Here is a 23,506-nt window from a genome sequence, read left to right on the forward strand (position 1 = left end):
AAGGAAGGAAGGAAGGGAAGGGAAGGGAAGGGAGGAAAGGAAAAGAAAAGAAAAGTAAAAGTAAACGTAAGAAGTAAGGAAAGGTAAAGAAGTAGTACTCTCTCTCTCTCTCTCTCTCTCTCTCTCTCTCTCTCTCTCTGTGTGTGTGTGTGTGTGTGTGTGTGTGTGTGGGGGGGGGGCGGTGTGTGTGTGTGTATGGGCGCGCGCGCGCGTGCGTGTGTGTGTGTGTGCGCGTGCGTGCGTGTGCATGTCGAATATACAACGCGGCGACAATTTATAAGACGAAACATGAAAACGCCTTGTAAATACGTTCGATTAGATTTAGATCGGATTCTAAAGTCCGAAATAAAATATATTAGTCTTTATCGTTAAATTAATTCTAGTTCCACTTTGCGGAACGATAATAATCCCATTCGTAGGCGATCGCATTAATCTGTCGTTCATTTCAGTTAGGTGTACACGTAAAAAGACTATGTGGCGAACAGTGGCAAAATCGCCGCTCGTGAAAACGATGGAAAATTCGAATGTGATCGTGGTACGATTAAATGTGCGGGCATTGTTGTGTCTTGCTGTTAGCAATTGTATTAAGGTATTGTGCGGCGTAGAAATCACATTCGGTAAATCGAAAATCCGCGTTCTGCATTTTATCGAGGCTTTATACGCCTGCTGCTTGTTTATAATTTTCAATAATGTATTACTTGTGCAGAGAATAGGCTACGCACGACCGTTGATAAATTGGCCGCAATGAAGCAATGTATTTTCACTGCTTGATAACGGTCCTTCCAATCGTGGGAGAGTTATTAAATTCGCCGCGTATTTGTGACGCGTAACAAAGCGTACGTTCTGCGATCAAAGTTCCATGTCGCGCGTAATTAATACGCAAAAAATCGTAACCGCAAACACGAAATTGTCCCGAAATCAGACTTGAACGATTCAGATATAGCTTTTTCCAACAAAGCTTTTTCCCGAAATCTCGAAAGTTTCAATATTCTTCAATATCTTTCTTATATTTAGTCTTATCTTATTAAGCACAATAAGTGATTCGTGTATGTCGCGAGAACTCTAGATATGTATCCCAAGGTTGCATACTTTATGCTAATTAATGTTTCCGTTTTCATTAAAATAGAAATAGGGCTTGGCGAATACCCGACAGGAAGAATGTTACTTACGTTGGAATCACCAGTAATATAATGAATATGCAATCCGACGCGGTCGAGGAGCGACACGAAAATTAGTAAAAGAGCAAAATAAATGGAAATTAAATGAAGAGCGGCTTAATCCGCGCCGTCATCTCGACAGGAACCTCGCACTTGCGTCACACAACACTCAAAGTTTCATCTCCTTTGATAAGAAATAATGTGGCTCGACATTACATAAATACGCGTTGCGGATAGTTACTTTTTTCTTTCTCCTCTCTCTCTCTCGATTAGCAGCGATACCACAATTGTAAACAATCGTATTATTCCGCTCATATTTTTAGCGGCTGTCCGGCTGAACATTTTTAGCGGTACTCATTGTGCGTGGATTCAACTGAAAAATATAACGCGCCCTACTAAAAAACGCGACGGTTAAAGAACATCGTGTCGGCCAGTCGCGTCGCACCGAAGAGCGTATATTTCCGTTGCTGGTTCACGAATAAAAATCAAAATACATCGAGTGCACGCGAGTAAGTGTTCAATAAAATTCGATTCAGCTGCGTTAGATGTACGTGTATCTGGGATGTACGTTTGATAAACGAACGGAATACCAAACATCACAGTTCACTAGCACTTTCGTTCAGTTAATATGCTACGAATTTCGGCGAATTTATAGCCGTTTCCTGAATGCATTAACGCGTAAAAATATCCCCTATTTCGCGCGATCAATCTCTCGTTCATTGGCGAAAGTCCGACATAACACGACCGATGTGACACCATGATATGTTTGTAATCGTGGTCACATGCTCGAGTATGAATTACATTGCGTATTGCGGTCACATTGCGTATTACATCTTGATCGGGACATCGGCAAAACGGTAGGCGATATGTTTCCAATATTTTAAATATATTAACGACAAAAAAGAGATGGCAAGAAACCGCGCTTAGAATAAACAGTCTCGCAAATCTGTTATAAGATCGCGCGGTATATCATTATCGACTTAGTGCCCATAACTTTACTCTAGTATTATATCCATCGCTTGTCTTTACACAAACGCAAATACACGACGTAACGCGCAAACAACAAATACGATTGCAAACAAATTCTTTCGTCCGTGCATCACCTAATTATTCATCTCCTGCACACCGTGCATCTTACGATTGCAGAATATAATTTAAATTACGAGCCGTGGACAGTTTCATATATAAAAGCCAATCTGATTTATCGACGAGAAGTCGATAATTTTACAATAAAAAGACGTACACGTGGATGCAAAATCGTGCAAAACTAAAGCTATGTATCGTTACAGTTTAGAGTTTTATTGCATTACAAAAGATTATATATATATATATATATATATTTAACGCGCATATAAATTAATGTTATGACTGTAATTTGAGAGGTACAATATACGTATTGTTATATGTTGTTGTCATGAGAGCGCGATTCGTAAAAATGTTACATAATACATTTATTTTCGAACTTTTGTCTGTTGTGATTGTCGGCTAAAGTTTATTAACGATTGCAACACCTTCTATATAAAAAAAAAAATGTGAAAAATTTAATAATTTCAGATATAGATATTACATATAATTATATATGAATGAATGATATATAAATAAATTAGGATATATGAAATAAATAGGTACAGACAATAAGATTGGAAACAAGACTGTTTATGTTAAATACATTACTTTAAATACGAAGCGCCACTACGGTTTGAATATTAAGATGTTGAATTATTATATATATTCATATAAATGAATTAATTACAGAAATATGATTGTCGGACTTTCAATCTAAATTGTTGCAATCAATCTGAAATATTAATAACCTCCTCAAATTTCCCAAATTAATCTTAAAAAACTGTAATAAACTTATTGAGAAAAATATTGCCTCGGCCGGGAGTCAAACCCGGATCTCTTACACAGACAGGTAACAAGATAATGTAACAAAATATTTCAAACGTTAAGAATGCTTTGTTTTTTTTAATGTCGGTTTTTATTTCGTTTCGCAATTACGTTTATCTTTATAACGCACGAGAAATTAGATCATAGATTTATTATTAGACATAGAATGCATTGTTTAAAGTATTTTCTAACATGACACTAGCAACATTTTTGAATGAACCATCAAAGATAGATTGTATGAACAAATAGATCTTTTTGCGACGCGTTAATAAATAGGGAGTTTTTGCAATACCGTTTATCCAGATAAACGTGAACACTAAGATTACGTTATCTTCTTCTTAGCAATTAATTAAGAAAAGTCATAACGTGATTTTAGCATTTGCCGTCTTTGATTCTACGTTATTGTAAAAATTTCCTAATACATATCATCCGTTAACGCACAACAACTTTGAAAAAAGAATGAACGTTAATCATATACATATAGACTGAATTACAGACTCGTTCAGTTATTATAATTATTATCATTATTCGTTTTGAGAAGAAAGCATTGCGTGATAAATACACGAAGGTAAATCATTGCTGATTATATATGAATTATTACTTTAATCGACACGATGTCTTATCGAAAAAAATTATATGATAGAAACATTATTGTATTGTACAGTAGCGATTATATTTTCTTTTACATGTTTAACGGAATAATTAATATGCATAAGAGAAAACGAGATCAAAGATTATTGAAGATAATAGTTATCGAACTCAGGATTGACTTACAGAGATCTGCCGCGGTAACAATCATGAAGTCATTACGCGGTAACAGGTTTTTCGCATTTTTTCCGTTTATAGATGGTAATTGATTGAAAGGAAATACCGGGAGCTGCCGTATCTACATCGTTAACTATTAACTGCATCATTACTCATAACATTTATGAACGGTGATTTACATTAATCATTTTTGCTAACTTGACATTATAGCAAACGGTAGTGTTATCTAGACAGATTAATCCGACTAATGCAATTTCTCACGAAATGGCACACATTGACACACAACGCGTGAAATAAGGTTCATTTTTTAATTTCTGCATACGATTTTAAGTCATACTTCTGAGAAATCGTCGCAACTTTGCTCGATTTTGCTGAATCATTTTATCACATTAAACTTTGCGACTTCATTTTAAGTAAGCAAACAGAATTTTTTCCGCCACATAATATATTTCCATATTAGTTCCATTTGTATAAAGTTGTTTCTCTCGGAGGAAATGTAATTATATTCCTTTATTTAATTAATTTGCAATACTGTTGCTATATTTGAAATCAATGATATGCAATATTCTATTACTATAAAAGAAATGATATATGTAGATTGCTTTATTGATTCATGAATAGGTCTATTCTTGGAGATGCATCTTTGCAGTTCAAGAATAAAGTGTATATAAATATTCGTGTCCGCTCGCAATTTCTGCAACAAAACATCCTTTTTAAGACATCGTAATAGAAACAGAGAGAGGAAGAAGAGACGATGAAGTTTGAGATCTTCCTCCTTCCCCCCGGAGCAGAGTCAGGTGAAGAGAAAAGGTGGTCATCGGGGAGATGTAGAGGAGAATCCACAACTTTCCTCCGGGGATTGCTATCGTGAATTGCCAGGTGATTCACCCTCGCGAAACTTAAAGCAGCTGTCTTTTACTTGTTATTTCATCGCTGATTTTCAGCCCTTTCGCTGGATCGACAGCTCGCATCTTGCGTTTACATGGAATAGTGAGAGAGACTAGATGTTGCTCGTCATACTGATATCGATTTTCGATTACCAACCATAATTATAGCCCTCTAATTAAATTAATCCTACCGAAAAATAGTTGCTAGATGTCTTCATTATTTTTCTTTTTCTTTTTTTTTTGCCGTACTTTCTTACTATCACGCAATAATCTATATATAAAGAATCTGTAATAAAAAACAAGTAGGTACTGATATATTTTTTTTCAAACTAAATCGCACAACATTCGCTAAAATTTCAGGCCTAGGTCTGGGTCCGCATACGCCGGAAGAAGTTCTGGCGGCAGCCGCAGCGGCGTTACATCACCATCATCAAGGTCCCGGTGGTCCTACGATGAGGCCTCTGAGGCCGCCTCTACCGCCGGGGATGCTCCATACATCACCGCATCCTTTGGCCACGCATCATCCCCTCACGGCGCCACATCATCCCCTCGTACCCCCTCATCATCCGGAAGAGGACGGTGTCGTCGATGACCCCAAAGTCACGCTCGAGGGCAAAGAGCTCTGGGAGAAATTTCATAAGCTCGGGACAGAAATGGTCATCACGAAGAGCGGCCGGTAAGTGTCAACGTCATCTTCGACATCGTTATCATGATTACGATCCTTTGTTGCTAATTGAGCGATCGTTGGCTCTCCCAAGACGAAAGCAATCAGAATATATCATCTACCAAGTTTCATCGCACGCGCGCGTCTACATGAATTTGTAATGTTTAACAGACATCAAATGACCAAAGCTATCAAACTTTGCTAGTCCATTATGATATCTTGCTGATTGCATGACATGTTATCGAAAATTGCGGTTTCGTTTTGACATAAATATAATATCGACGAATATATATGAGTCGCGCATATTTGTATTAAACGATACTGCCAACTTGTGATATTTAGCACTATATTTTCCTCTTTCGATATGTGACAAGACTTATTTTTATTATTACTTTACTATCGCCAGAGAGATACTAAAAAATAATCTAAAATGTACGTATAATTTTCATATCTTTAATTATTCTTCTTTCGATTATTTGAAAATGTTTTTCACGTTTAAGTATGATTAATTGTCAGTGCGAAAATCCTTTTTTTGCTAGTGAACTTAAGTTAAAAATATTTCTGTAGACAACTTTACGCTAAAGGTAGTACACTGTAAAAGCTGCAGCACACAAAAAAATCTTGACCAGTAAAACGTAAACAAGGAAATCAACATATTGAACTTGTTACTGCTTACTATGACTTTAGAAAAAAGTTTCGTTGATATGTGACCAATCTCAACTTTTTTATTATCCTAACCAAAAATTTGATTAGAATAACCAAATTTTTGATTAGGGCAACAAAAAATTGAGGTTGGTTATATATCAACAAAACTTTTTTCTGAGTGTACAGTCTTTGTATAATTGGTCAATTTGCTTACTGTTTATGCTTTTTTTACTGCTTAAGTTTTTTTGTGTATCATGATCTTAGATATTAAAGGAACAGTGGTAACCTAATTTCTTGAATTAAACAAATTTTGTTATTTTTAATTTTTATGTGCATCACAATGCAAATTAATTTATTTCTGTGGTTGCATTGCTTAGTTTCGAAGTAAACAACATAACGATATCCATATTAATACTAGAAGTATTAACCTTTCTAAAAAGATCAAGCAAATAAATTACAATGAAAAGAAAAAATATGCTGAAAAATATTTGAAAAACCAAATATTTTATTAGTATAAAGCCATGAAGGGTCAAAAAATTTTAGAATCTTATTTTTTAACACAAAAATGTAATATTAATTTATAATAAAAAATAGAAACGAAGAAAAATATTAAAATAGAAAAATATTAAAATAAAAATATTAAAAAATTTAATAAAATAATCTTTCGATACTTAACGTATGATATTTAGCAAATAATAAACTAAATTTGAATAAAATTTAATAGTTTAAATCATATTGTTTAAGTCCATTATTTTAATTAATATATTGAGTGGAAGCAGTAATGACCTAGAAATGATCAAAAACTCAAATTGAGTATAATTTAATATTATATAATAGCAATATTGTAAAAAGTACTAAAAGTATTAAATTTATATAGCATGTTCTAAAATTTGCGACTTAAAATACTATAGTAAGAAAGATCTCGAAAAATTAAGTAAAAAGATAAATTTTTATTTCAAGCAGTAGTTTTTGAGATAGGATAGAGCAGGATTCTTTTCGTTGATTTCTTGCGATAATATTTATATTTCTGAACAGAATATGTTGACTATGTAAAAGTTATGCTTGTGCTCATAAAGAGCACTCATGATTGTATAATGTAATTATAAGTATGTCACTGTAAAGGGACATTGTTTGCTATCGTAAATTTTCGTATCGTATTTAAAAATTGAAACTGACGAATAAGTCTATTCTGCACCTCAATAAAGATTTAAATAACATAGCTAATTACAGACGGTTATCTGTGTGAATATTAGTGAACGCACTTCAGCATAAATATGCTATCGTACGCGCGACTCATGGACAAGTGGCCATAACGATCTGTGATTAGTTATATTAAAACTCTTGTAACTCTCTAAAACGACTGTTTAAAATAAAAATTTACAAAACTTTTTTTACTTAATTTTTCGAGAACTTTTATGCTGCGATATTTTGAGTCATAAATTTTGGGACAATTTTGTAAAAAATATTTTCGAAGACTAGTTACATATAAATTTTTGCTCTTGTAGAAATATGTGTACATACATAAGAAACTTGACAACTTTGTTTGAGAGATGTAGCCGCGAGTAAAGTACTCTCGAACGAACCTGATACCTTAAATGAACATGAGAAAAAGATCTCATGCGGGTTGTCTCAATTTGCTCATTGATGATCGCGAACACACAATGCAGAGTTTTTAATTCTCTTGGCAAATGATACCTTAAATTGAACAGAGAGACGTTTTTAAATTTTATTATTAAAAAGAATGTTAATTAATTAAGATTAATTAAGATACATAGGAAGATATTGAAAAGAATTGTCTCTATCGCAAATTTGATTTATTCTGATTTTTTCTAGCATAATACAAAGAAAGAAAGTAAAAACTTATAAAGGCGACATATCGGTTTTATCTTTAGGTCCTGCGAGAAGAAAGCATCACTACGGACAAGCAATTTTATTACATGAGAATTTGCGCTTCTCTCTTGAGGAGCATTTACTTCTCATTATTGCGTGCACGTATCACGCACGTATAACGCACACGTGTCCTCACATATAACGATCCCATGATCCCCATGCACGTGTATAGGAGTTGCATCACACAGCACTTTCCCGATGATGTGTAGCAGCGCAAGAAGATATCTGTGTGTAGCGCGGTAAGAAGATATCACTGCGAAGTTGTTGTGGCTCTCCCTTCGTCGTCAAGCAATTGAAACTTGTCACTCCCACCATCCTCGATTATCCTTTTGTGCCCTCCCTTTTTCCTTCTCTCACTTTCTTGCCCTTCAATTTTTGCTTTCTCCTTTTCTCGAAGCGTGAACTTATCTACCTACCCTATTCCACGAAGTCATGATCGCTCGGTAGTAGTATTGTCGTGCTGGCAAAGAAAATAGCGCGCTTGATGTGGAAGGCGGCGAACGAGTAAGCCAAGAAGAGAGAGAGAGAGAGAGAGAGAGAGAGAGAAAGAAACGATGAAGAGCCGAGCTCTATTTCGCGATGATAGATCGAGCTGCAAACGGGCAAGCATATCGAGTCTGAATGAAGACGACGCGACGCAAACTATAATAGTTGAGACTAGAGCACGCGACCGCGCGACGAAAGGGTGAGCATACACGCTTACATATTTCATGTGCGATGCATACAGGTGCTAAAGCACGCGCGGGCGCGGGTACGTGGATTATGACTTATACCGATGTGAAAACGTCGAACGCCCTTCGTGAATGCGTGTATCGGCCGGATTAAATCTTCCTCGCTCTTTTCCTTCGATCTTCGGTTAACGCACTTTCCTCACTTCTCACGAACGCGTACGTTTGCTCTTTTAATCTTCCAATTCGTGTCATTAGAGTCGCAACGACGGAAGGATCGTTTTAGGAGATTGCGCTGTGAGAATCAATAGCTTAGATAAAATCAGTGGTAATTAGTAATCCTTATATAAATTTTTACTGAGAAAATAGAAACTCATAGAAACAAAAACAAGAAAAATTGTTTTAAAATTTGAAAATCAAACTAATGTTGTATACATATATCAATTGTGTTACATTTAGGTTTCATATTCATGGTCAGTATTCATAATCATTATTTAATGAATAATCGCAGTTTTATAAATTTTTTGATTATTCATCAATTTATATTTAATTTTTATAAGGATTTGTATAGTATATATCTTCAGATATATTTTTTACTTTATGAAACGCTGATTTATAAATTATTATTCGAATTGACGAAATTGTAAATTTGAATCATTCGTTTGTTTATTTGAATGATAAACTCTACATATACATAGTATAATGTATATGTATAATGTATATGTATATTAAGGAGGTTCTCGCGCTCTACTTCCTAGTCAAGACAGTTTATTCATAATAATATATAAAATGATTAAAATAATGGAATAAAAAGATTACTAATACTATCTTATGCCATTATATGTAATTATTGTTAATTTTATATGTTACTACATATTTTCAAAATGACAAAATAAAAGTTGTAAGATACTCATTTGATGTATCATCCATTTGATATATACTTTAGCTTTTTTCATTGAAGAATATAAAGTTCTTGTAAACGGTTAGTTTAAATGAAACTTTACGAAAACATAAACTTAAGTGTTTACTTTATAATTATAACGATTTTTAAATTGCCTTATATGCAAGTGTCTCAATTTAAAAAAAGAATAACTCTGCAGAATAGAGTCATACCTCCAACTTGAAATGTTGAAAATTCTATAAATTTAGAATTAAATATCTTCAAAATGATAAAAGTCAATGAAATGTTTTTTAGATATTATTGATATTATTAACTTTTGTATTACATGTATATTGTACATGGAAATAATTTTTTTTTAGAGTTTATCCTGAAAATATGATAGTCGTGGGGACAACATTGTATTTCGAGGAATTTTAATGTAAATCTCTCATTTATTATTTAAACTACAATAAAATATAAAATAAGTTTGATTAATTTTACTGAAGTGCATGGTAAAATATTGTACCACAACTACTATATTTTCAGGATAAATTTTAAAAGATAATTCTCTCCGTGCAGATCTTATCTTTCATCAAATGCGAGAACCTCCTTAACGAGCACATTGTCATACATCTTTTTCTTTTATAACACATCTTCAATCGTATAATCGTAAATAATAGTTTTTTCAAACACAAATTTCAAATACAGATAAAACATACATTTGATATAAAATACCAATTCAAAATATGAATCTGTAATTAATTACATTCTCAATTAAAGATTAAAAACCATTTACGACTATGAATTCCGGCTTTAAACGTGATATTGTCAATAAGCTATTAGCTATTATTATTAATTTTAATAATATAATAAATGACTCTCACACACACACACACACACACACACACACACACACACACACACACACACACACACACACACACACACATAAAACAATTTCAGCGCATGCTTATCATGATCTACCAATCTTAGTTGCATCTTTGATAAATATAAAGTTTAAAATGTGAAAAATAATAATTGATCGCGATATTTAGTAATTTAATTTACAACATTGTACAGCAAGTTGAATACACGAAGGACTGATTTAAAATCGACAATTAATTTATACGTGTGCAATGATACACATCGTAATGATCCATTATCGAACTGTAATAATTATCCCTCTTTCTTATGTGACAGCTGTTGTATATCTAAAATTTATTCAACGGTTTAAATGCTACAATAAACTGAGCGATAATGGTTACGTGGACATTCATACAAGAAATTAATATTATTATAGTGACAATGTTAATTTATTACAGTACATATATATTAATCTTTAAAAAGTTTCGACTTAACATAGCAATTCAGTTAAGTATTATTCTTACAAATTTCGAAGACAAACTATTGTCTATAGAAGATACAATTTTAATAATTCTCAGTAGAATGGAGATTAAGTGATTAAATAAGCAGAAATAAAAAACCACTACTATTTTTCATAAGAAATTATGATTATTAAAGAGAAAATACTCGCATCATTAATGAAACACCATGAATAATCAGCCAACAAAAGATTGAGTCAATCTTGTTGAAATGAGCAGGCTCGACAGTGTTCTTATCAGAATCGGAGGATTGGACGGAGGATCTTCCCGATCGATCTAAAATCGCGTTTGGTGCTCGCGATTCGAGCGACGCCGATCGATCGCAATCTCAAAGACTAGCAGCGCTCTAAATCAATCTCCATCGATAAATAATAACCAACCTGCCTCCTCCCCCCCCTCCCTCTCTCTCTCTCGTGCTCTCTCTGTCTGGTTGTAGTATCCGCTCGTTCGCGATCGAGTTTCAGCGAAACACCGAACAAGAACCGCACCGCACCGCACTACGCCGGGTCTCCACAACGGCCGATCATCGATAATTATACGCGTGGAAATTACACTGGGATCCGTTCGCTAGATCTCGCGTTCGAATCCCGTCCGGTGGTCTACGTCTCAATACAGCATACGCGTTTGACACGTTCGTCACTACATGCAAAGCACATTTTACACTTGAAGCGTGCGTGATCTACCAGACGCACCCCACGTCCTCTCGTTCTCACCCTTTTGGTCTCTCGCCCGCAGCATTACTTTGAATAAGGGTGTTCTGAAGAAAGTATTTCGCAGCAAAGATGTATTTAGCATATTCTTCACAATTGAACATTAATTGATGTAACTTCTTGTTTTTTCATGTTAAATAAATATTATGGTAATAAAGAAGATTGTACGTTATAGTTAAAGAGCTGAAAAATAAAATTTGTTTGACGTGAAGCTTTCAATTTAGCCTAAATTCGTAACGTTTAGAATTTTTCTGTGGAAATATATACTTGCTACTGTTCTCCATGACATCCTATGCATTTATATATACGCGCACATACAATGAAACGCAGCAGTATCGTAGATAGATGCACATAATAGCGAGCATGTAATGCCAGGGGGTATGTGGGGTGGGGCCGGAAACGGGTGGAGGGGGAGAGGGGGTCTTAAGTATAGGGCAGCCTTAACGATGTTTGTTTTATACATTGGCAGCCTCTTCACGAACCTGTAATCTTTCTAAACGAGATATTACCCGGACCCGTTGCGATACACAAACCCTTAACCCGAATGGGTCGTGTGGTGTGCGTTCGAGAAAGGAAGAGGAAGAGCGAATGAAAATGTACGAGGGAAAGTGAGACAGAGAGATGATGAAGGGGAGATGAGATTTGGGCGAAAATTTTATGCTGTGCTCGTGTTCGATGCTCCGAACGAAGAGTCAGCGCCACGACGCGACGGGAGGAGACAGGGGAGTAGGGCCTCGGGACCCAAAATTGCCTCTCTTCCTCCACCTTCGACTGCCTTCAAGTTGCTCATCATTCACAGATTTCATGTTTATAGGTATATACGCATGCACGCACGCACGCATTGCACACACGCATGTGCACGTACTGGCGCTGAATTAAGAGAACACCAATTAAAAGCAGACTGGCACGAAATTCGTCAGTGCCGACGCTGCTGAAATCCATTTTTAGACTGCGATCTTGAATTGATTTAATGAGATGTGTAAGTGCTTTAATTCTTTTGATTTTTCAAATCAAATAGGCACGAGCAAAGTGACCACGGGGACAAACAAAGCGCGAGCCATCAAAGGGACCCGTGAAATCTTATGTAATCTGCTTAACATTCATCTTCGTCACTTTCAATTTCTTGGCTAACGCTGGCACGAGCCATCGCATAGTTTCGTGCCGTTTTCGACATCTTGTGAAACATGAATATATTCTCTTGGTGTCGTTTATTTCGCAAATCGTTGAATCTAAAGAGGAACCGTGCACGTCTTTAAAGTCCAGGTTGCGAGAATTGCAAAACATTGCTCCGACACATCTTATGATTAATCTATAATATCGATACCGATGTGCGAAAAATGGTATTGTGAGCAATGTCGATGCGGTATCTGCGTGAAACACGCTTATAGGAAGGCAACATTTTTTTCTGCGCATCTATCTTTTTGGCATCTGTTCCTCTCCCCCCCCCTCCTCTTTCTCACTCTCGTTCTTCTTTCTCAATAGCTAAAGTTCATTTCATCTCCATCATACGCGCGCATGCGTGACAGGTTTGCACGCAATTTCTCTGTTGCGTTCAAAGCAAATGCGCCCTTATCAAGTTATTCTCTCTCTCTCTCTCTCTTTCCTCTTCTGTGCAGAATCGCGCGCATTTGTCACGGGATAACTGAGCTCGATATAATTAGTCGTAGTGAACTCACACGCGCGAAGCTGAAAATGCATATCGCGATTGTGGTAGAAGTGTCGGTATATCCATCGCCGTGTATCGACGTTTTCTTCGGGGTTGCGATTCAATGACGGTCGTTACGAATGAGATGAGGGAGTCTGAAAAAACGAGAAGACCATTCTTCCCTTGTAGAGCCGTCGCTGTCTTTCGCTGCTTGTCGCTTCGATTTTTCGCACCTAATTTTTTTTTACGCTGAAGTGCAATAACGTCATTACTTGAATATAATGAGAAAATTTAAGAAGCAAGTTGAATGATTTTTTTTCGTATATTTAATATTAAATATATAATATCGAAACTGAGAAATGAGAAATTCCTTTTTAACTGTTTGTTTGCAATTTGATTGTTTTTTTGCCACAAGCGAGCTTTTTCACTTTTAAATAAAAAAGAACGGAATCTGGTTTCCTTATATTGCTTTACACATTTTTAAATACATTTCTATTTTTCCTTATTTTTATTTAATTTTTAAATAAAAAGATTTTAACGTTCAAGTTAAAAGATCCAAATTGTGTGGTAGGAAGTAAAAATATGATTGTAAACAGAGGCTTAAACATTATACAATTTTCTAATGAATATCTAATACTAATTATATAAACAAATAATATAATGACGCGATAATAAAATAATGAGTTCTATAAAGCTTCTGCTCTTAAAAAGATTGTGATCACATCGGATTAAAAATACAATTGTTACGATTGATTAATATTAGAGATGTATACCTATAAATCGCTGTTTATCTTTCGGTGTGAAAGTAGCTTGCGTCAATGCAATCGACTCGTCTCGCGAGCTTCGCGTGACGCTAATAAGGAAGTCTCTCGTGTCGGGATATTGAAACCGACAGTTCGTAACGGCGAGTTGACATTTCGGTTTCGTCATATTTCGGAGCGAGACATATAAGAAATCGAGCTCGAGAGAATAGTCGAGTTTTTTTTTTTAAGTGCCTGGCCTTGCTTTGCACTCTTTCAACGCCCTCCACTCTCCAGGTCACACTCTTTAAGAGCGATGGTATCTGCACTGGACGACTTTAAGCCTTCTCACGTTCCGCTAGTTTTTCCGCTGTCAAGTATCGCGTTTTACGCTTTATGCTTCGACGAAAGTCATTAGCGAGTCTCGAAGATCATTATCCGAAGAGAGACATTTCATAAAGCAAGAAGGAAAAGAAGGGAAAAAAACTGAAATCATGAGCGTTGATTTAAGACCGTCGCAGCCACCGTTTTGGAGAATCAAGTTGGTGCTCGTGTCGAAAACGTACACACAATAAAGAAAGAAAAACGTAAGCGACGCCCCTGTTTGCGGGATATTAGCGCAATGTATTCGCATTCGAAGCCTATAATCTTTCCGTGCCAGTTAAACGATAGCTGTCCTGTACATTCCGCGTGCCCGGTAATTATACAAATCGAGGGGAAGGGGAGGGGGATATAATCGCCACATTCTTGCATCACCGCTCATAAATATTAGCCAAAGCGTCAATTCATTACCGCGCTGGTACATGCCGCAGGCACTTTGTCTCCAACAGCTCTATAGATACCTATATCGGTTACACCTTTCTCTCATGTGGCCTCGATCGCCATGTGAAAATCGTCACGCGTATTGTCTCGTATATGAAAAAGAAAAAAAAAGAAAAAGGAAAACGAAGAGATACGATTGCGTAATTTCAATTGCGATTCGATGTGGATAACGACAATGTTCCGCGGCTGCCACTGATTTTCGTGGCTTTACATTAAAAAAAAAAAGAAAGAAAGAAATCGTTTGTTTCCCCAGGCGGCTGTTATCTTATTATTTGTTCACTAATCGACAAGTTTTTCGCGTCTTCAACCACCTTGTCTCATGTCGTTTTTGCTTCTTCATTGTATCTTGTTACCTATATCTCATTCTTGTTTTTGCCTTTGCAATTAATTTTTTCTTTGATATTTTGTTATATAAACAATATTATTAAGTTAAGTTATTATCGCGTGTGAATCTGTTTTTAGTATTAAATCACTCATCCATTCATCCATTTGTCTAATATCTTTCAATACTACTTTTTATCCATATTTGACTTTCTTCTTTTCTTATCTTCTCTCTGTTCTTTATACTTCTTGTTTTTCATACTGACGTAGTCTTTCTTCGTCGACTTTGTTCTTTTCTTTTTTCTTTTACTTTATTCAAACGCGAGTGTCCTTATCTTCGACGGCACTTGGCGGCGTGTGTCTCAAGGTTACAAAAGCCCGTACACGCGATTACGAGATAGTGCATCCCATCGTATCGACGCACGCAAAGCTGTTTTGCGCGCGTCGTACTGCGTGACGCTCAATAAGAGAAAGTGCTGAACCCGCGCTTTAGAATGATTTTTCTTACTTGTAAGCTTCCAACTATCCGTGGAAACCCGCACTTTTCATACCATGAGCGACATTTAACGATCGGCGCGAAACTTGGCGCGTGTCGGTTGCATGCAAGTCACGCATCCATATTGATTGAATTTCCATCATCGAGCTTTACTATTCGATAGCTAAATTTTTTTTCAATAAAATTAAAGTATAAATAAAGATAGAAAAAAATACGGCTTTTATGAAAATATAAAAAGTAGAGGAGGTAAAGAAATTTTATTTACGCCTGTTATTGCCTGTCGATCTCAAAATCTCTGTGCTGATGAGAATATTCTCAATGTTTCACCGATCACTTCTCTGTCAGATGAAAATATTTATTATATTTATTGGACGTTATTACTATGCCATGTCATTTATTAGATATAGTTCTATTGAAATCATATTTTAAAATTCATTGCCAAATTTCTCAAGGTAATGAATGTACAGAAATTACTACTTACAATTGATAGTCAATGCCACGTACCGGAAGGTTAATGCGAATATATTAGCATGCGGCGAGGTAATGAGGCGTTAAATACACTGCATTGTCACGGTGATACATTTGCGCATAAAGTGCGATATTTTCTTGCCACTTGTCGCGACCATCCATCATGGATACGGGGATAACCGTGTTCGCGATTTGCTTATGCGCGACGGTTTTTCAGAGCAGTCCGCAATAAAAATACAGGTGAATACAAGTTCGAGGCTACTTGCGCAGTTATATGCGTGCATCATAAATTCTCATTCTTCGTAGAATGCGTTGCGAAAATCAAATTATTGCCGTACTGTTATTCGAACAATGTCGTACGATATTGTGCCGCGTCAGGTCAGAATGCATCGTCTTTAAGGCCGCGCTTTAAATAGGTACGCGTCATAAAGGCCGCAATAGAAATAATGCAAATAGCACGGAATCACGAATCATATCATATATACGCGGAAGCGTCGACCATCGTTCACCGATCGCGATAAATCGGTCACGAGAAGGACAGTCACATGGAGAAAACCTTGCCGATCTCGCGACGCTTAATGTGGCGGAAAATTCCACAAACATAGGTGAAAATTTGTTAACACGCTATGCAGGAAGGCGCGACGGGATCTCGAGCAACAATTTACATTCCAAAATGATGAACAATCGGTGAAATAATATCGAGCATTTACGCGTATATTCGATACATTGCCAATAAATTAATGATTCATAAATTTGATGTGTAATGTAACTAACTTTAGCCCTTCCTCACGTTACGCCATATAATAATAAGTAAAAACGCACGTTATAGGCTTTTATGATAGCTTGCCGCAGTTACGTTGCTGGATCTTGATCGATCGGCGCTGCTGCGTGTGCACGTTATCGAGCCGCGGGAAAGAGGTGATCGGATAGACGTTATCAGATCGAATTCCGCGGGAATATATTAATTTAAAGTTGCCGCGGCACATTGCTCATTCTCGGCGTTGGAATGGCGCGGCGCGGCGCGGCGCGGCGGGATTAAACGGCGATTGCGATCTGACGTGCGCCTCAAACAGGTGCGAGAGCTTTATTATCCGTCAGTAGAGAGCACGATACCTATTATCCTCTCGCGATATGTCGAGATCATCTTTTTCGACGCTCGCTTCAAACTCGATACGTTGAAAGCGGGCCCGCTCGAATTTAATAGGGCATTGATGTTGGATGAGTGACGGTCTTCTCGATTAATATTGAGGATAAAGTCCCGAATCTCTCGAATCACTCGGATGCACATTGTCAGTACGGAATGCAAAGCGTTGTTAACTGAACGAGTCTGAACGGAAAAAGGGAAAAATAATCGACACGGACAATTGATCCAAAACTGTGGTTGACGATAGTCACGTTCGATAACGAAACGAAATATATAGATATAATAGAAAATCGCCGATAATGTCGATGGCATGGATCAGCTCGAGTTTACGATAAAACGTGTGTAACGTTATCGGTCCTTGAACACGATAGGTGTGTCCATGAAGTGTCTAATTAAGCGCCTCGCGACACATTTCCTCTGTGCATCGCGCATCGCGCATCGCGCATCGCGCATCGCATACACCTCGACTCGGTGCGCTGTTCGTATCGCACGAATGTATAACAACGCGGCGCGTTAATAGCCGGGCATCGTATTACGTGCATTACAGCTGGTTTAAATCTTGATGGACACAGCGGTGCGCGTTCATTTTTATAATTACGAAATATAAATATAAACTGCCAGGACTGATATGTATGCGGAAGGATAATTATAGTTCCTTGCGTCCAACGGGATCCTTCTTTTCTCTTTTTTTTTTCGCCCGTTACAGTTGCCGCGTTAAAACTCAATTTGGATGATATACCTTAGAAGAATATTTTTCGATTTAGCCAAAAGATAAAAGGAGATTGAAAAAGTCGGCGGATTGCATTTATTAAAACGAGTATATTTTTCTAACGATAAAAACAAACTTTATAAAACTTAGCATTATTCGCATAAATATATTTATATGCGCTATAAATATTCAAGAAAAACGGTCTATATGATTGATTGAACATTTTAATTATATCGCGAGAATAAATTGTAAATTTAATTGAAACACATATCTAGACATATTGTACCCTATTAGATAAATTAAAAATATTAATATATAGAGAAGATGGTGGTATTATGGCATCCCTGTTACATTTTACATAATAACTTGATTAATAATCAATATTTAAGTTTAAAACTTGATTATTACATTAATTAAAATGTTGAATCGATTCTGGATTCAAAGTTACGAAATATTTATTGCTTAGAACACTATTAATAAAAATGTAGCGTCACATTGCATAATGATTCGAACAAAAACATGGATGGTAATGACCTTTCATAAAAATAGCTTTAAAAAATTAGTTTTACTTAGAAAACAGTATTTGGTCAACACAATTAACAAAAAGATAAAATATCTTAGAATGTATGCAAATAAATGTACATTCACATAACTTCTGCATATAAGATGCTCAGTACTATGCTACTAAAAATAGTACACGAAATATAAACTATAGATTATTAGTAGAACTACAATCGATTATCAAATAATTATTTTGATATGAAAACTTCAAAAAAGAGAGACCGTGAGTAATCAATACCCACAGAGGGCCACATTAGCGAAATGCTATGCTATTGTTTAAATTCGCATAATTCAAAACATATACAGTCAAATAAAATGTTAAATAGCAAACAATACCAACAAAAAATACATATATTTGTGTGATAATACTCAAGTTTAAGAAAAATGAGGAAATAGTACAATTAAATGCTAAAATGTACCTCAACGACGTTTCGAAATACTTGCAAAAATGCGTTATAATAAGTGGCTATTGAGTATTAGTATATTAGTGTTATGATGTAACGGCGAAAACTACTGAACAAATAATTCCATAAGTAATCATTAAGATTCGCTATATTAAGGGAAATTACAATATACACATATACTAACCATAATATCACCATCTTCTCTATGTATACCTACATATTTCACAAAATATCAGATTCTGTTGAGGGATTAAATCTTGTTTATATACAATATAAAGCTCATGAAATACTTTTTGAAAGAGTTAAACGTGTGTTGCGATTCAATTAATACTCTTATTATTTTGACTTTTAAAATAATTAAAGGTGACACTATATCTCATCGTAAAGTATCTCAAAAGGATCTCACAATCAGAGAACCGAGCTGGTAGCTCATTCAAAATTTCCGAAGGCTAAGACCAACGAAGGGAGAGAATGTGAGATACGTAGTGGCGTGGTAGGTAGGAAGGAAGGAGATCGCTATGCGGTCGACGGCCAATTTCTGAATGCAAATAACGGTGGTGTCGAAAGGAGGGGTTTCGCGGATGAAAACGCGGAGAGGCGGTAGTATGCAAATAGAAAGCTGTTACGGGCGTCTTCTTCGCCTTCGGCCTAACCTACGCCACTTGAATATGACGCGCGAGCCAACCCCTTTCTCACGGCGTGGAAAGTGTGAATTCAATGTGAAACACCAGGGTGAAACAAGAAGATGTTGAATTCCAGGACGGCGCTTTCTTGCGTTCGTCAGTTTTTTAAATTTATTTTGGAACGTTGTCATCTTCCTGCAAAAATTCTTCGCGGAAATGAGCGTGGCATAAAAATTATTAATTGAAATCACTCGATCTAACTTTCTCGGAAATTATTTATTTATAATTATTTTATTCATAATTATGTACATGAATGTGGAAAGAAATTTGAATCAATCTGCGTTTTCAATTGCATTTGTCATTATAAATAACGATCGATTAGCTCAAGTGTCGCGAGATTGTTCTTCGTGCAAATGTTGTTCTACATCACAAGCACGATATTAAGCCGGCAGCGACAAGCTGGATCTGATTAATTAGCGATCGTATGCGGGTAAGTTAATCTCGCGCTTTATCTGGAGGACTTTAATAGGTACCTCGCCATTCACCAGCTGCCGCTATACGGCTATACACTGTACGGTGGTTACCCCACTTGTAGCAGTCTTCTATTAATTCAAAAGCCGTAGAAACATCCGTACTATCTTGTAATATCAATATACATTATTCTCTTATCTTTTTAATGCCTGTCAATATCAAATAATTAACACCGTTTATTTCATGGTCGATTTGTTATTTCATGCGCCGCAGGGAAAACATAGTAGAAACGAAGAAAAAAATCGGGGAAGTGAAAGTATCGCGTGCGTTAATTTTAATAACAAATTTTTTTTCTTCCATCGTCATACGACGATGATCATCGTCATATTTTATAGCGGCTGTAAATTTACGACACCCGGTACGTAATCGATCGTGCGTCATTACGATCGAGCCGAGTTCTCCGAGTTTCTCACACCTGAGTTGAAGAAGACTAATAAGAAATCTTATAGGGACGGCCGCATGGCGAGATCACGACGTGGAGAGTCTCCGCACGCACACGCACACGCACGCACACGCACGCACACGCCCGCATGGAGACGCGAAGACGAGAGATATAATGATGGCCGTGGCGTGCCCTATAGCGTGTAAACCATAAGAGATAATGTAACAGTGGAAGTTCGGCTGGCGCCACTCGTTATTTATACAGTGTGGTCGGCGAGAATAGAGTTTGTCGAGGGAGAGAGAAGAGGGATTTCTCCGAGTAGGGGGTGAAGGCCGGGAGACGCCCACTAAATTATTATTTGTTCTTGGCAAGTCATAAACGCCCGGAATTATACCGGAGCTACCACGAAGTCTTCTCTCGACCACAAAACTTTTGCCCGCTGTCCTTCGGAGCAGCAGGAAGTGATGAGAGTCATTCGATATACATATATGTGAATATATCTCCTTATTTTCTTTCAAGATCTTAATTTGCTGTGTCATGTGCTACAGTTTTTTCTCCTCAAAGTCGTAGTCAATCAAAATTTCAGACTACTAAAATAGATTTTTTTATCTTAAGGAATTATTATAAGATATAAAGATTGTTAATCCAAGTTTTGACAAATTACAAAAGCTATGAGATATGAAATAATTCTTTCGATTTCGAGTTGAGAACTGAGTTGAAACAAAGATATATGCGACGCTTTTCCATCTCATCTAAATCGCATCCGTAATAAAAAGCTAGGACGAAAGGTTCGGAGAACTTTTGGAGACGCGACTTGGGTATGTTCTGTCGATCCTCCTCTCTCGGATCCGGTTAAAAAAGTTGCTCGCTGCGGGGGTTCCTGGTGAGAGGAGATGCGACCGAAGGATGAAGGGAGAAGAAGCTCTCGAAACCCTGGCGATGCCAGAGAGCGGCGACTATCGGTTTCCCTATCGCACTCGCTCATCTCTCTTTGGAGCCCTGTACGCGGGGCCCTACGGTAGAAAGGCGTATATAAACTCGACCTTAACTGCTTTACGACGATCGTTTGTACCGATTTGTTCGACAAGAGTCTCGCGCAGTCGAGAGGAGTGAACAGGGCGGCAAGAAGGAGGAGAAGATGGAGGATAGGAAGGTGGTGGAGAGGTGACTTTCCTCTCCTTGCTCTTCTTGCATCTTTTTCTTTTATTCTCAGTTCACGAATAGATTTGTGTCTTGCCCTTAGTCGTCCCATAAACTCTCCTCTCCTCTCGTCGTCTCCTTTTGTTCACCTCGCTGCACTCTTCTCCGATCTTTTCCGGGGTGTTTCGCTTCCTCCTGAAGTCGAAATGCCGAGAAGAACGGTTTGCGTATCGTTATGAGACATGTCGATAAATTTGCGAGACGTAACAGCGTAAGCAGATTAAAATAACGACGCTGGAAGTGCACGCGATAATTTTGTGATATACAGCGCGATTGATTCATCGGGATTCAGAATGAAGAGAGGTGAGGAGGGGGAGGGGGGAACGACATGTTTGTGACGTGGCTGATTTACAGTGTAGTTTCGGGAGGATTTTTTAATTTCCTCGACGCGGTGTCCCTTTTGCGCAGAGTCGTACGATTTCTTAAACCTATATTTTATGTGCTTCTTACCTTGGAAAGCGTGAAAGATACGATGAACCGTGTCCTTGTAACTGGTGCTTCCGCAAGAAAGAGTAAAGAAGAAGGTAAACAAGTCGTTGATCTTCGACATTAAGGAATTTTTATTAAAACTTACAGATTTTCATATTGACGAGACATATGTATAATTCACATAGCAAATATTGATTAATTCTTGCCTACGGAAAAGAGCAAGCATAAGCAATGCAAAAAGCATTTTGACATTCTATATATATGGCAACCGAGTTTGAACATTTTACGTATTTAATTTGATGATATTCAACAGAATGATTTTCAGATCTGTATCTATAACTAAATTTTTAGGTACTTCAACAAAATCGTTTTTTTTTTTTCGTGCATGCGAACTTTTGTTTCAAACAGGAGTCATTTAGCAATGTTAAAAGCAAAAAGCTCAATCTCTTAATAAGAAACTCACGGAGAAGAGGGGGGTGGGGGAAGACTTATATGTACCGCGTGTACGATTCGCGTGTACGATTCGCGTGTCACCCGTTACGTAGGCTGAGATCGACGAGAAGTTGAAGAAGGAGAGAAAGATAAGGAGTATAAGAGTGGTATAAGAGATTGACGGAGAGAGAAAGAGAAATAAATGGGCATGCGAAAGAGGGACGCGAAAGCAAATCATCGGTGGGCGCGTAGCGCGGTCTTAGCGATAAAATAAATTAACTTAAAGCTACCGGGTTGCGCGGGATTCTTTCGGTGGCGCGTCCCCGTCGTGTGTAATGACGCGCCGTAAATAACGATTCCCCCCTTTCGATTTATCGATGAGTGCGTGACGGTGGAGGCGGGGAGAATCGGTCCAAGCTCTTTGGCGAGCTGCATGTTGCATAAAGGCGATGCGATGCGACGGGTATGCGCGTTACAGACGTTACGGTTGCTGTTGCCGTTGCCGGTCGACGAGCATTATCCGTCCGCCGCACTGCATCGTTACGCCTTACCGGGGAGCTCGTTCTCGCCAAGCTAATAACGAGGGTTCTTTTTCTACGGCCTCCGGCCACGACCCAGAGAAATCATAACGATTAGTCGCGCAAAGTCGTAACGTTCCATCGGCACGTTGTTTGAATTTCTCAGCGCTGCGAGAAAGAAACCGCGCACGTGAAGGGCTCGAGGCCTTTCTTAATTGCAGCGTAAAAAGAGATAAAGAAAATCCCATTCGAGCCTCGAAAATTTGTAAATCAGTAAAAGTTTGTACAACCACGATAAAATAAATTAAATATAGTTGTTTTCTTGGATACGTAAAATATAAAAATATTAACGCGTTTTTTTAAATATATTTAAATCATTTATTGTTAGTTATTCTCACGTTTATTTATTCATCTTTATCTTTCTGCTTTCTTCCTTAATAATGCGTTTGCATTTATGAGGAGAAATGTCGGAAGCGCGAAACTAGTGTGTGTAAATTGTAGTAAATAAGGCGTTGTGCGATTCATATTCTCTCTCTCTCTCTC

General features: G+C 37.1%; 1 protein-coding gene across 1 annotated transcript in view; it reads left to right on the top strand.

Annotated features, from left to right (window-relative positions):
* Positions 1-23,506, top strand: part of LOC105626340 (optomotor-blind protein) — a 96,484-nt gene that overhangs the window by 4,425 nt on the left and 68,553 nt on the right. Inside the window, exon 2 of the mRNA XM_012207642.1 lies at positions 5,060-5,375. Coding sequence (XP_012063032.1) covers positions 5,060-5,375 — 316 coding nt within the window. The remainder of the gene's footprint in view (positions 1-5,059; positions 5,376-23,506) is intronic.

The sequence above is a fragment of the Atta cephalotes genome (genome assembly GCF_000143395.1).
Source record: "Atta cephalotes unplaced genomic scaffold scaffold00005, whole genome shotgun sequence".
Taxonomy (NCBI): domain Eukaryota; kingdom Metazoa; phylum Arthropoda; class Insecta; order Hymenoptera; family Formicidae; genus Atta; species Atta cephalotes.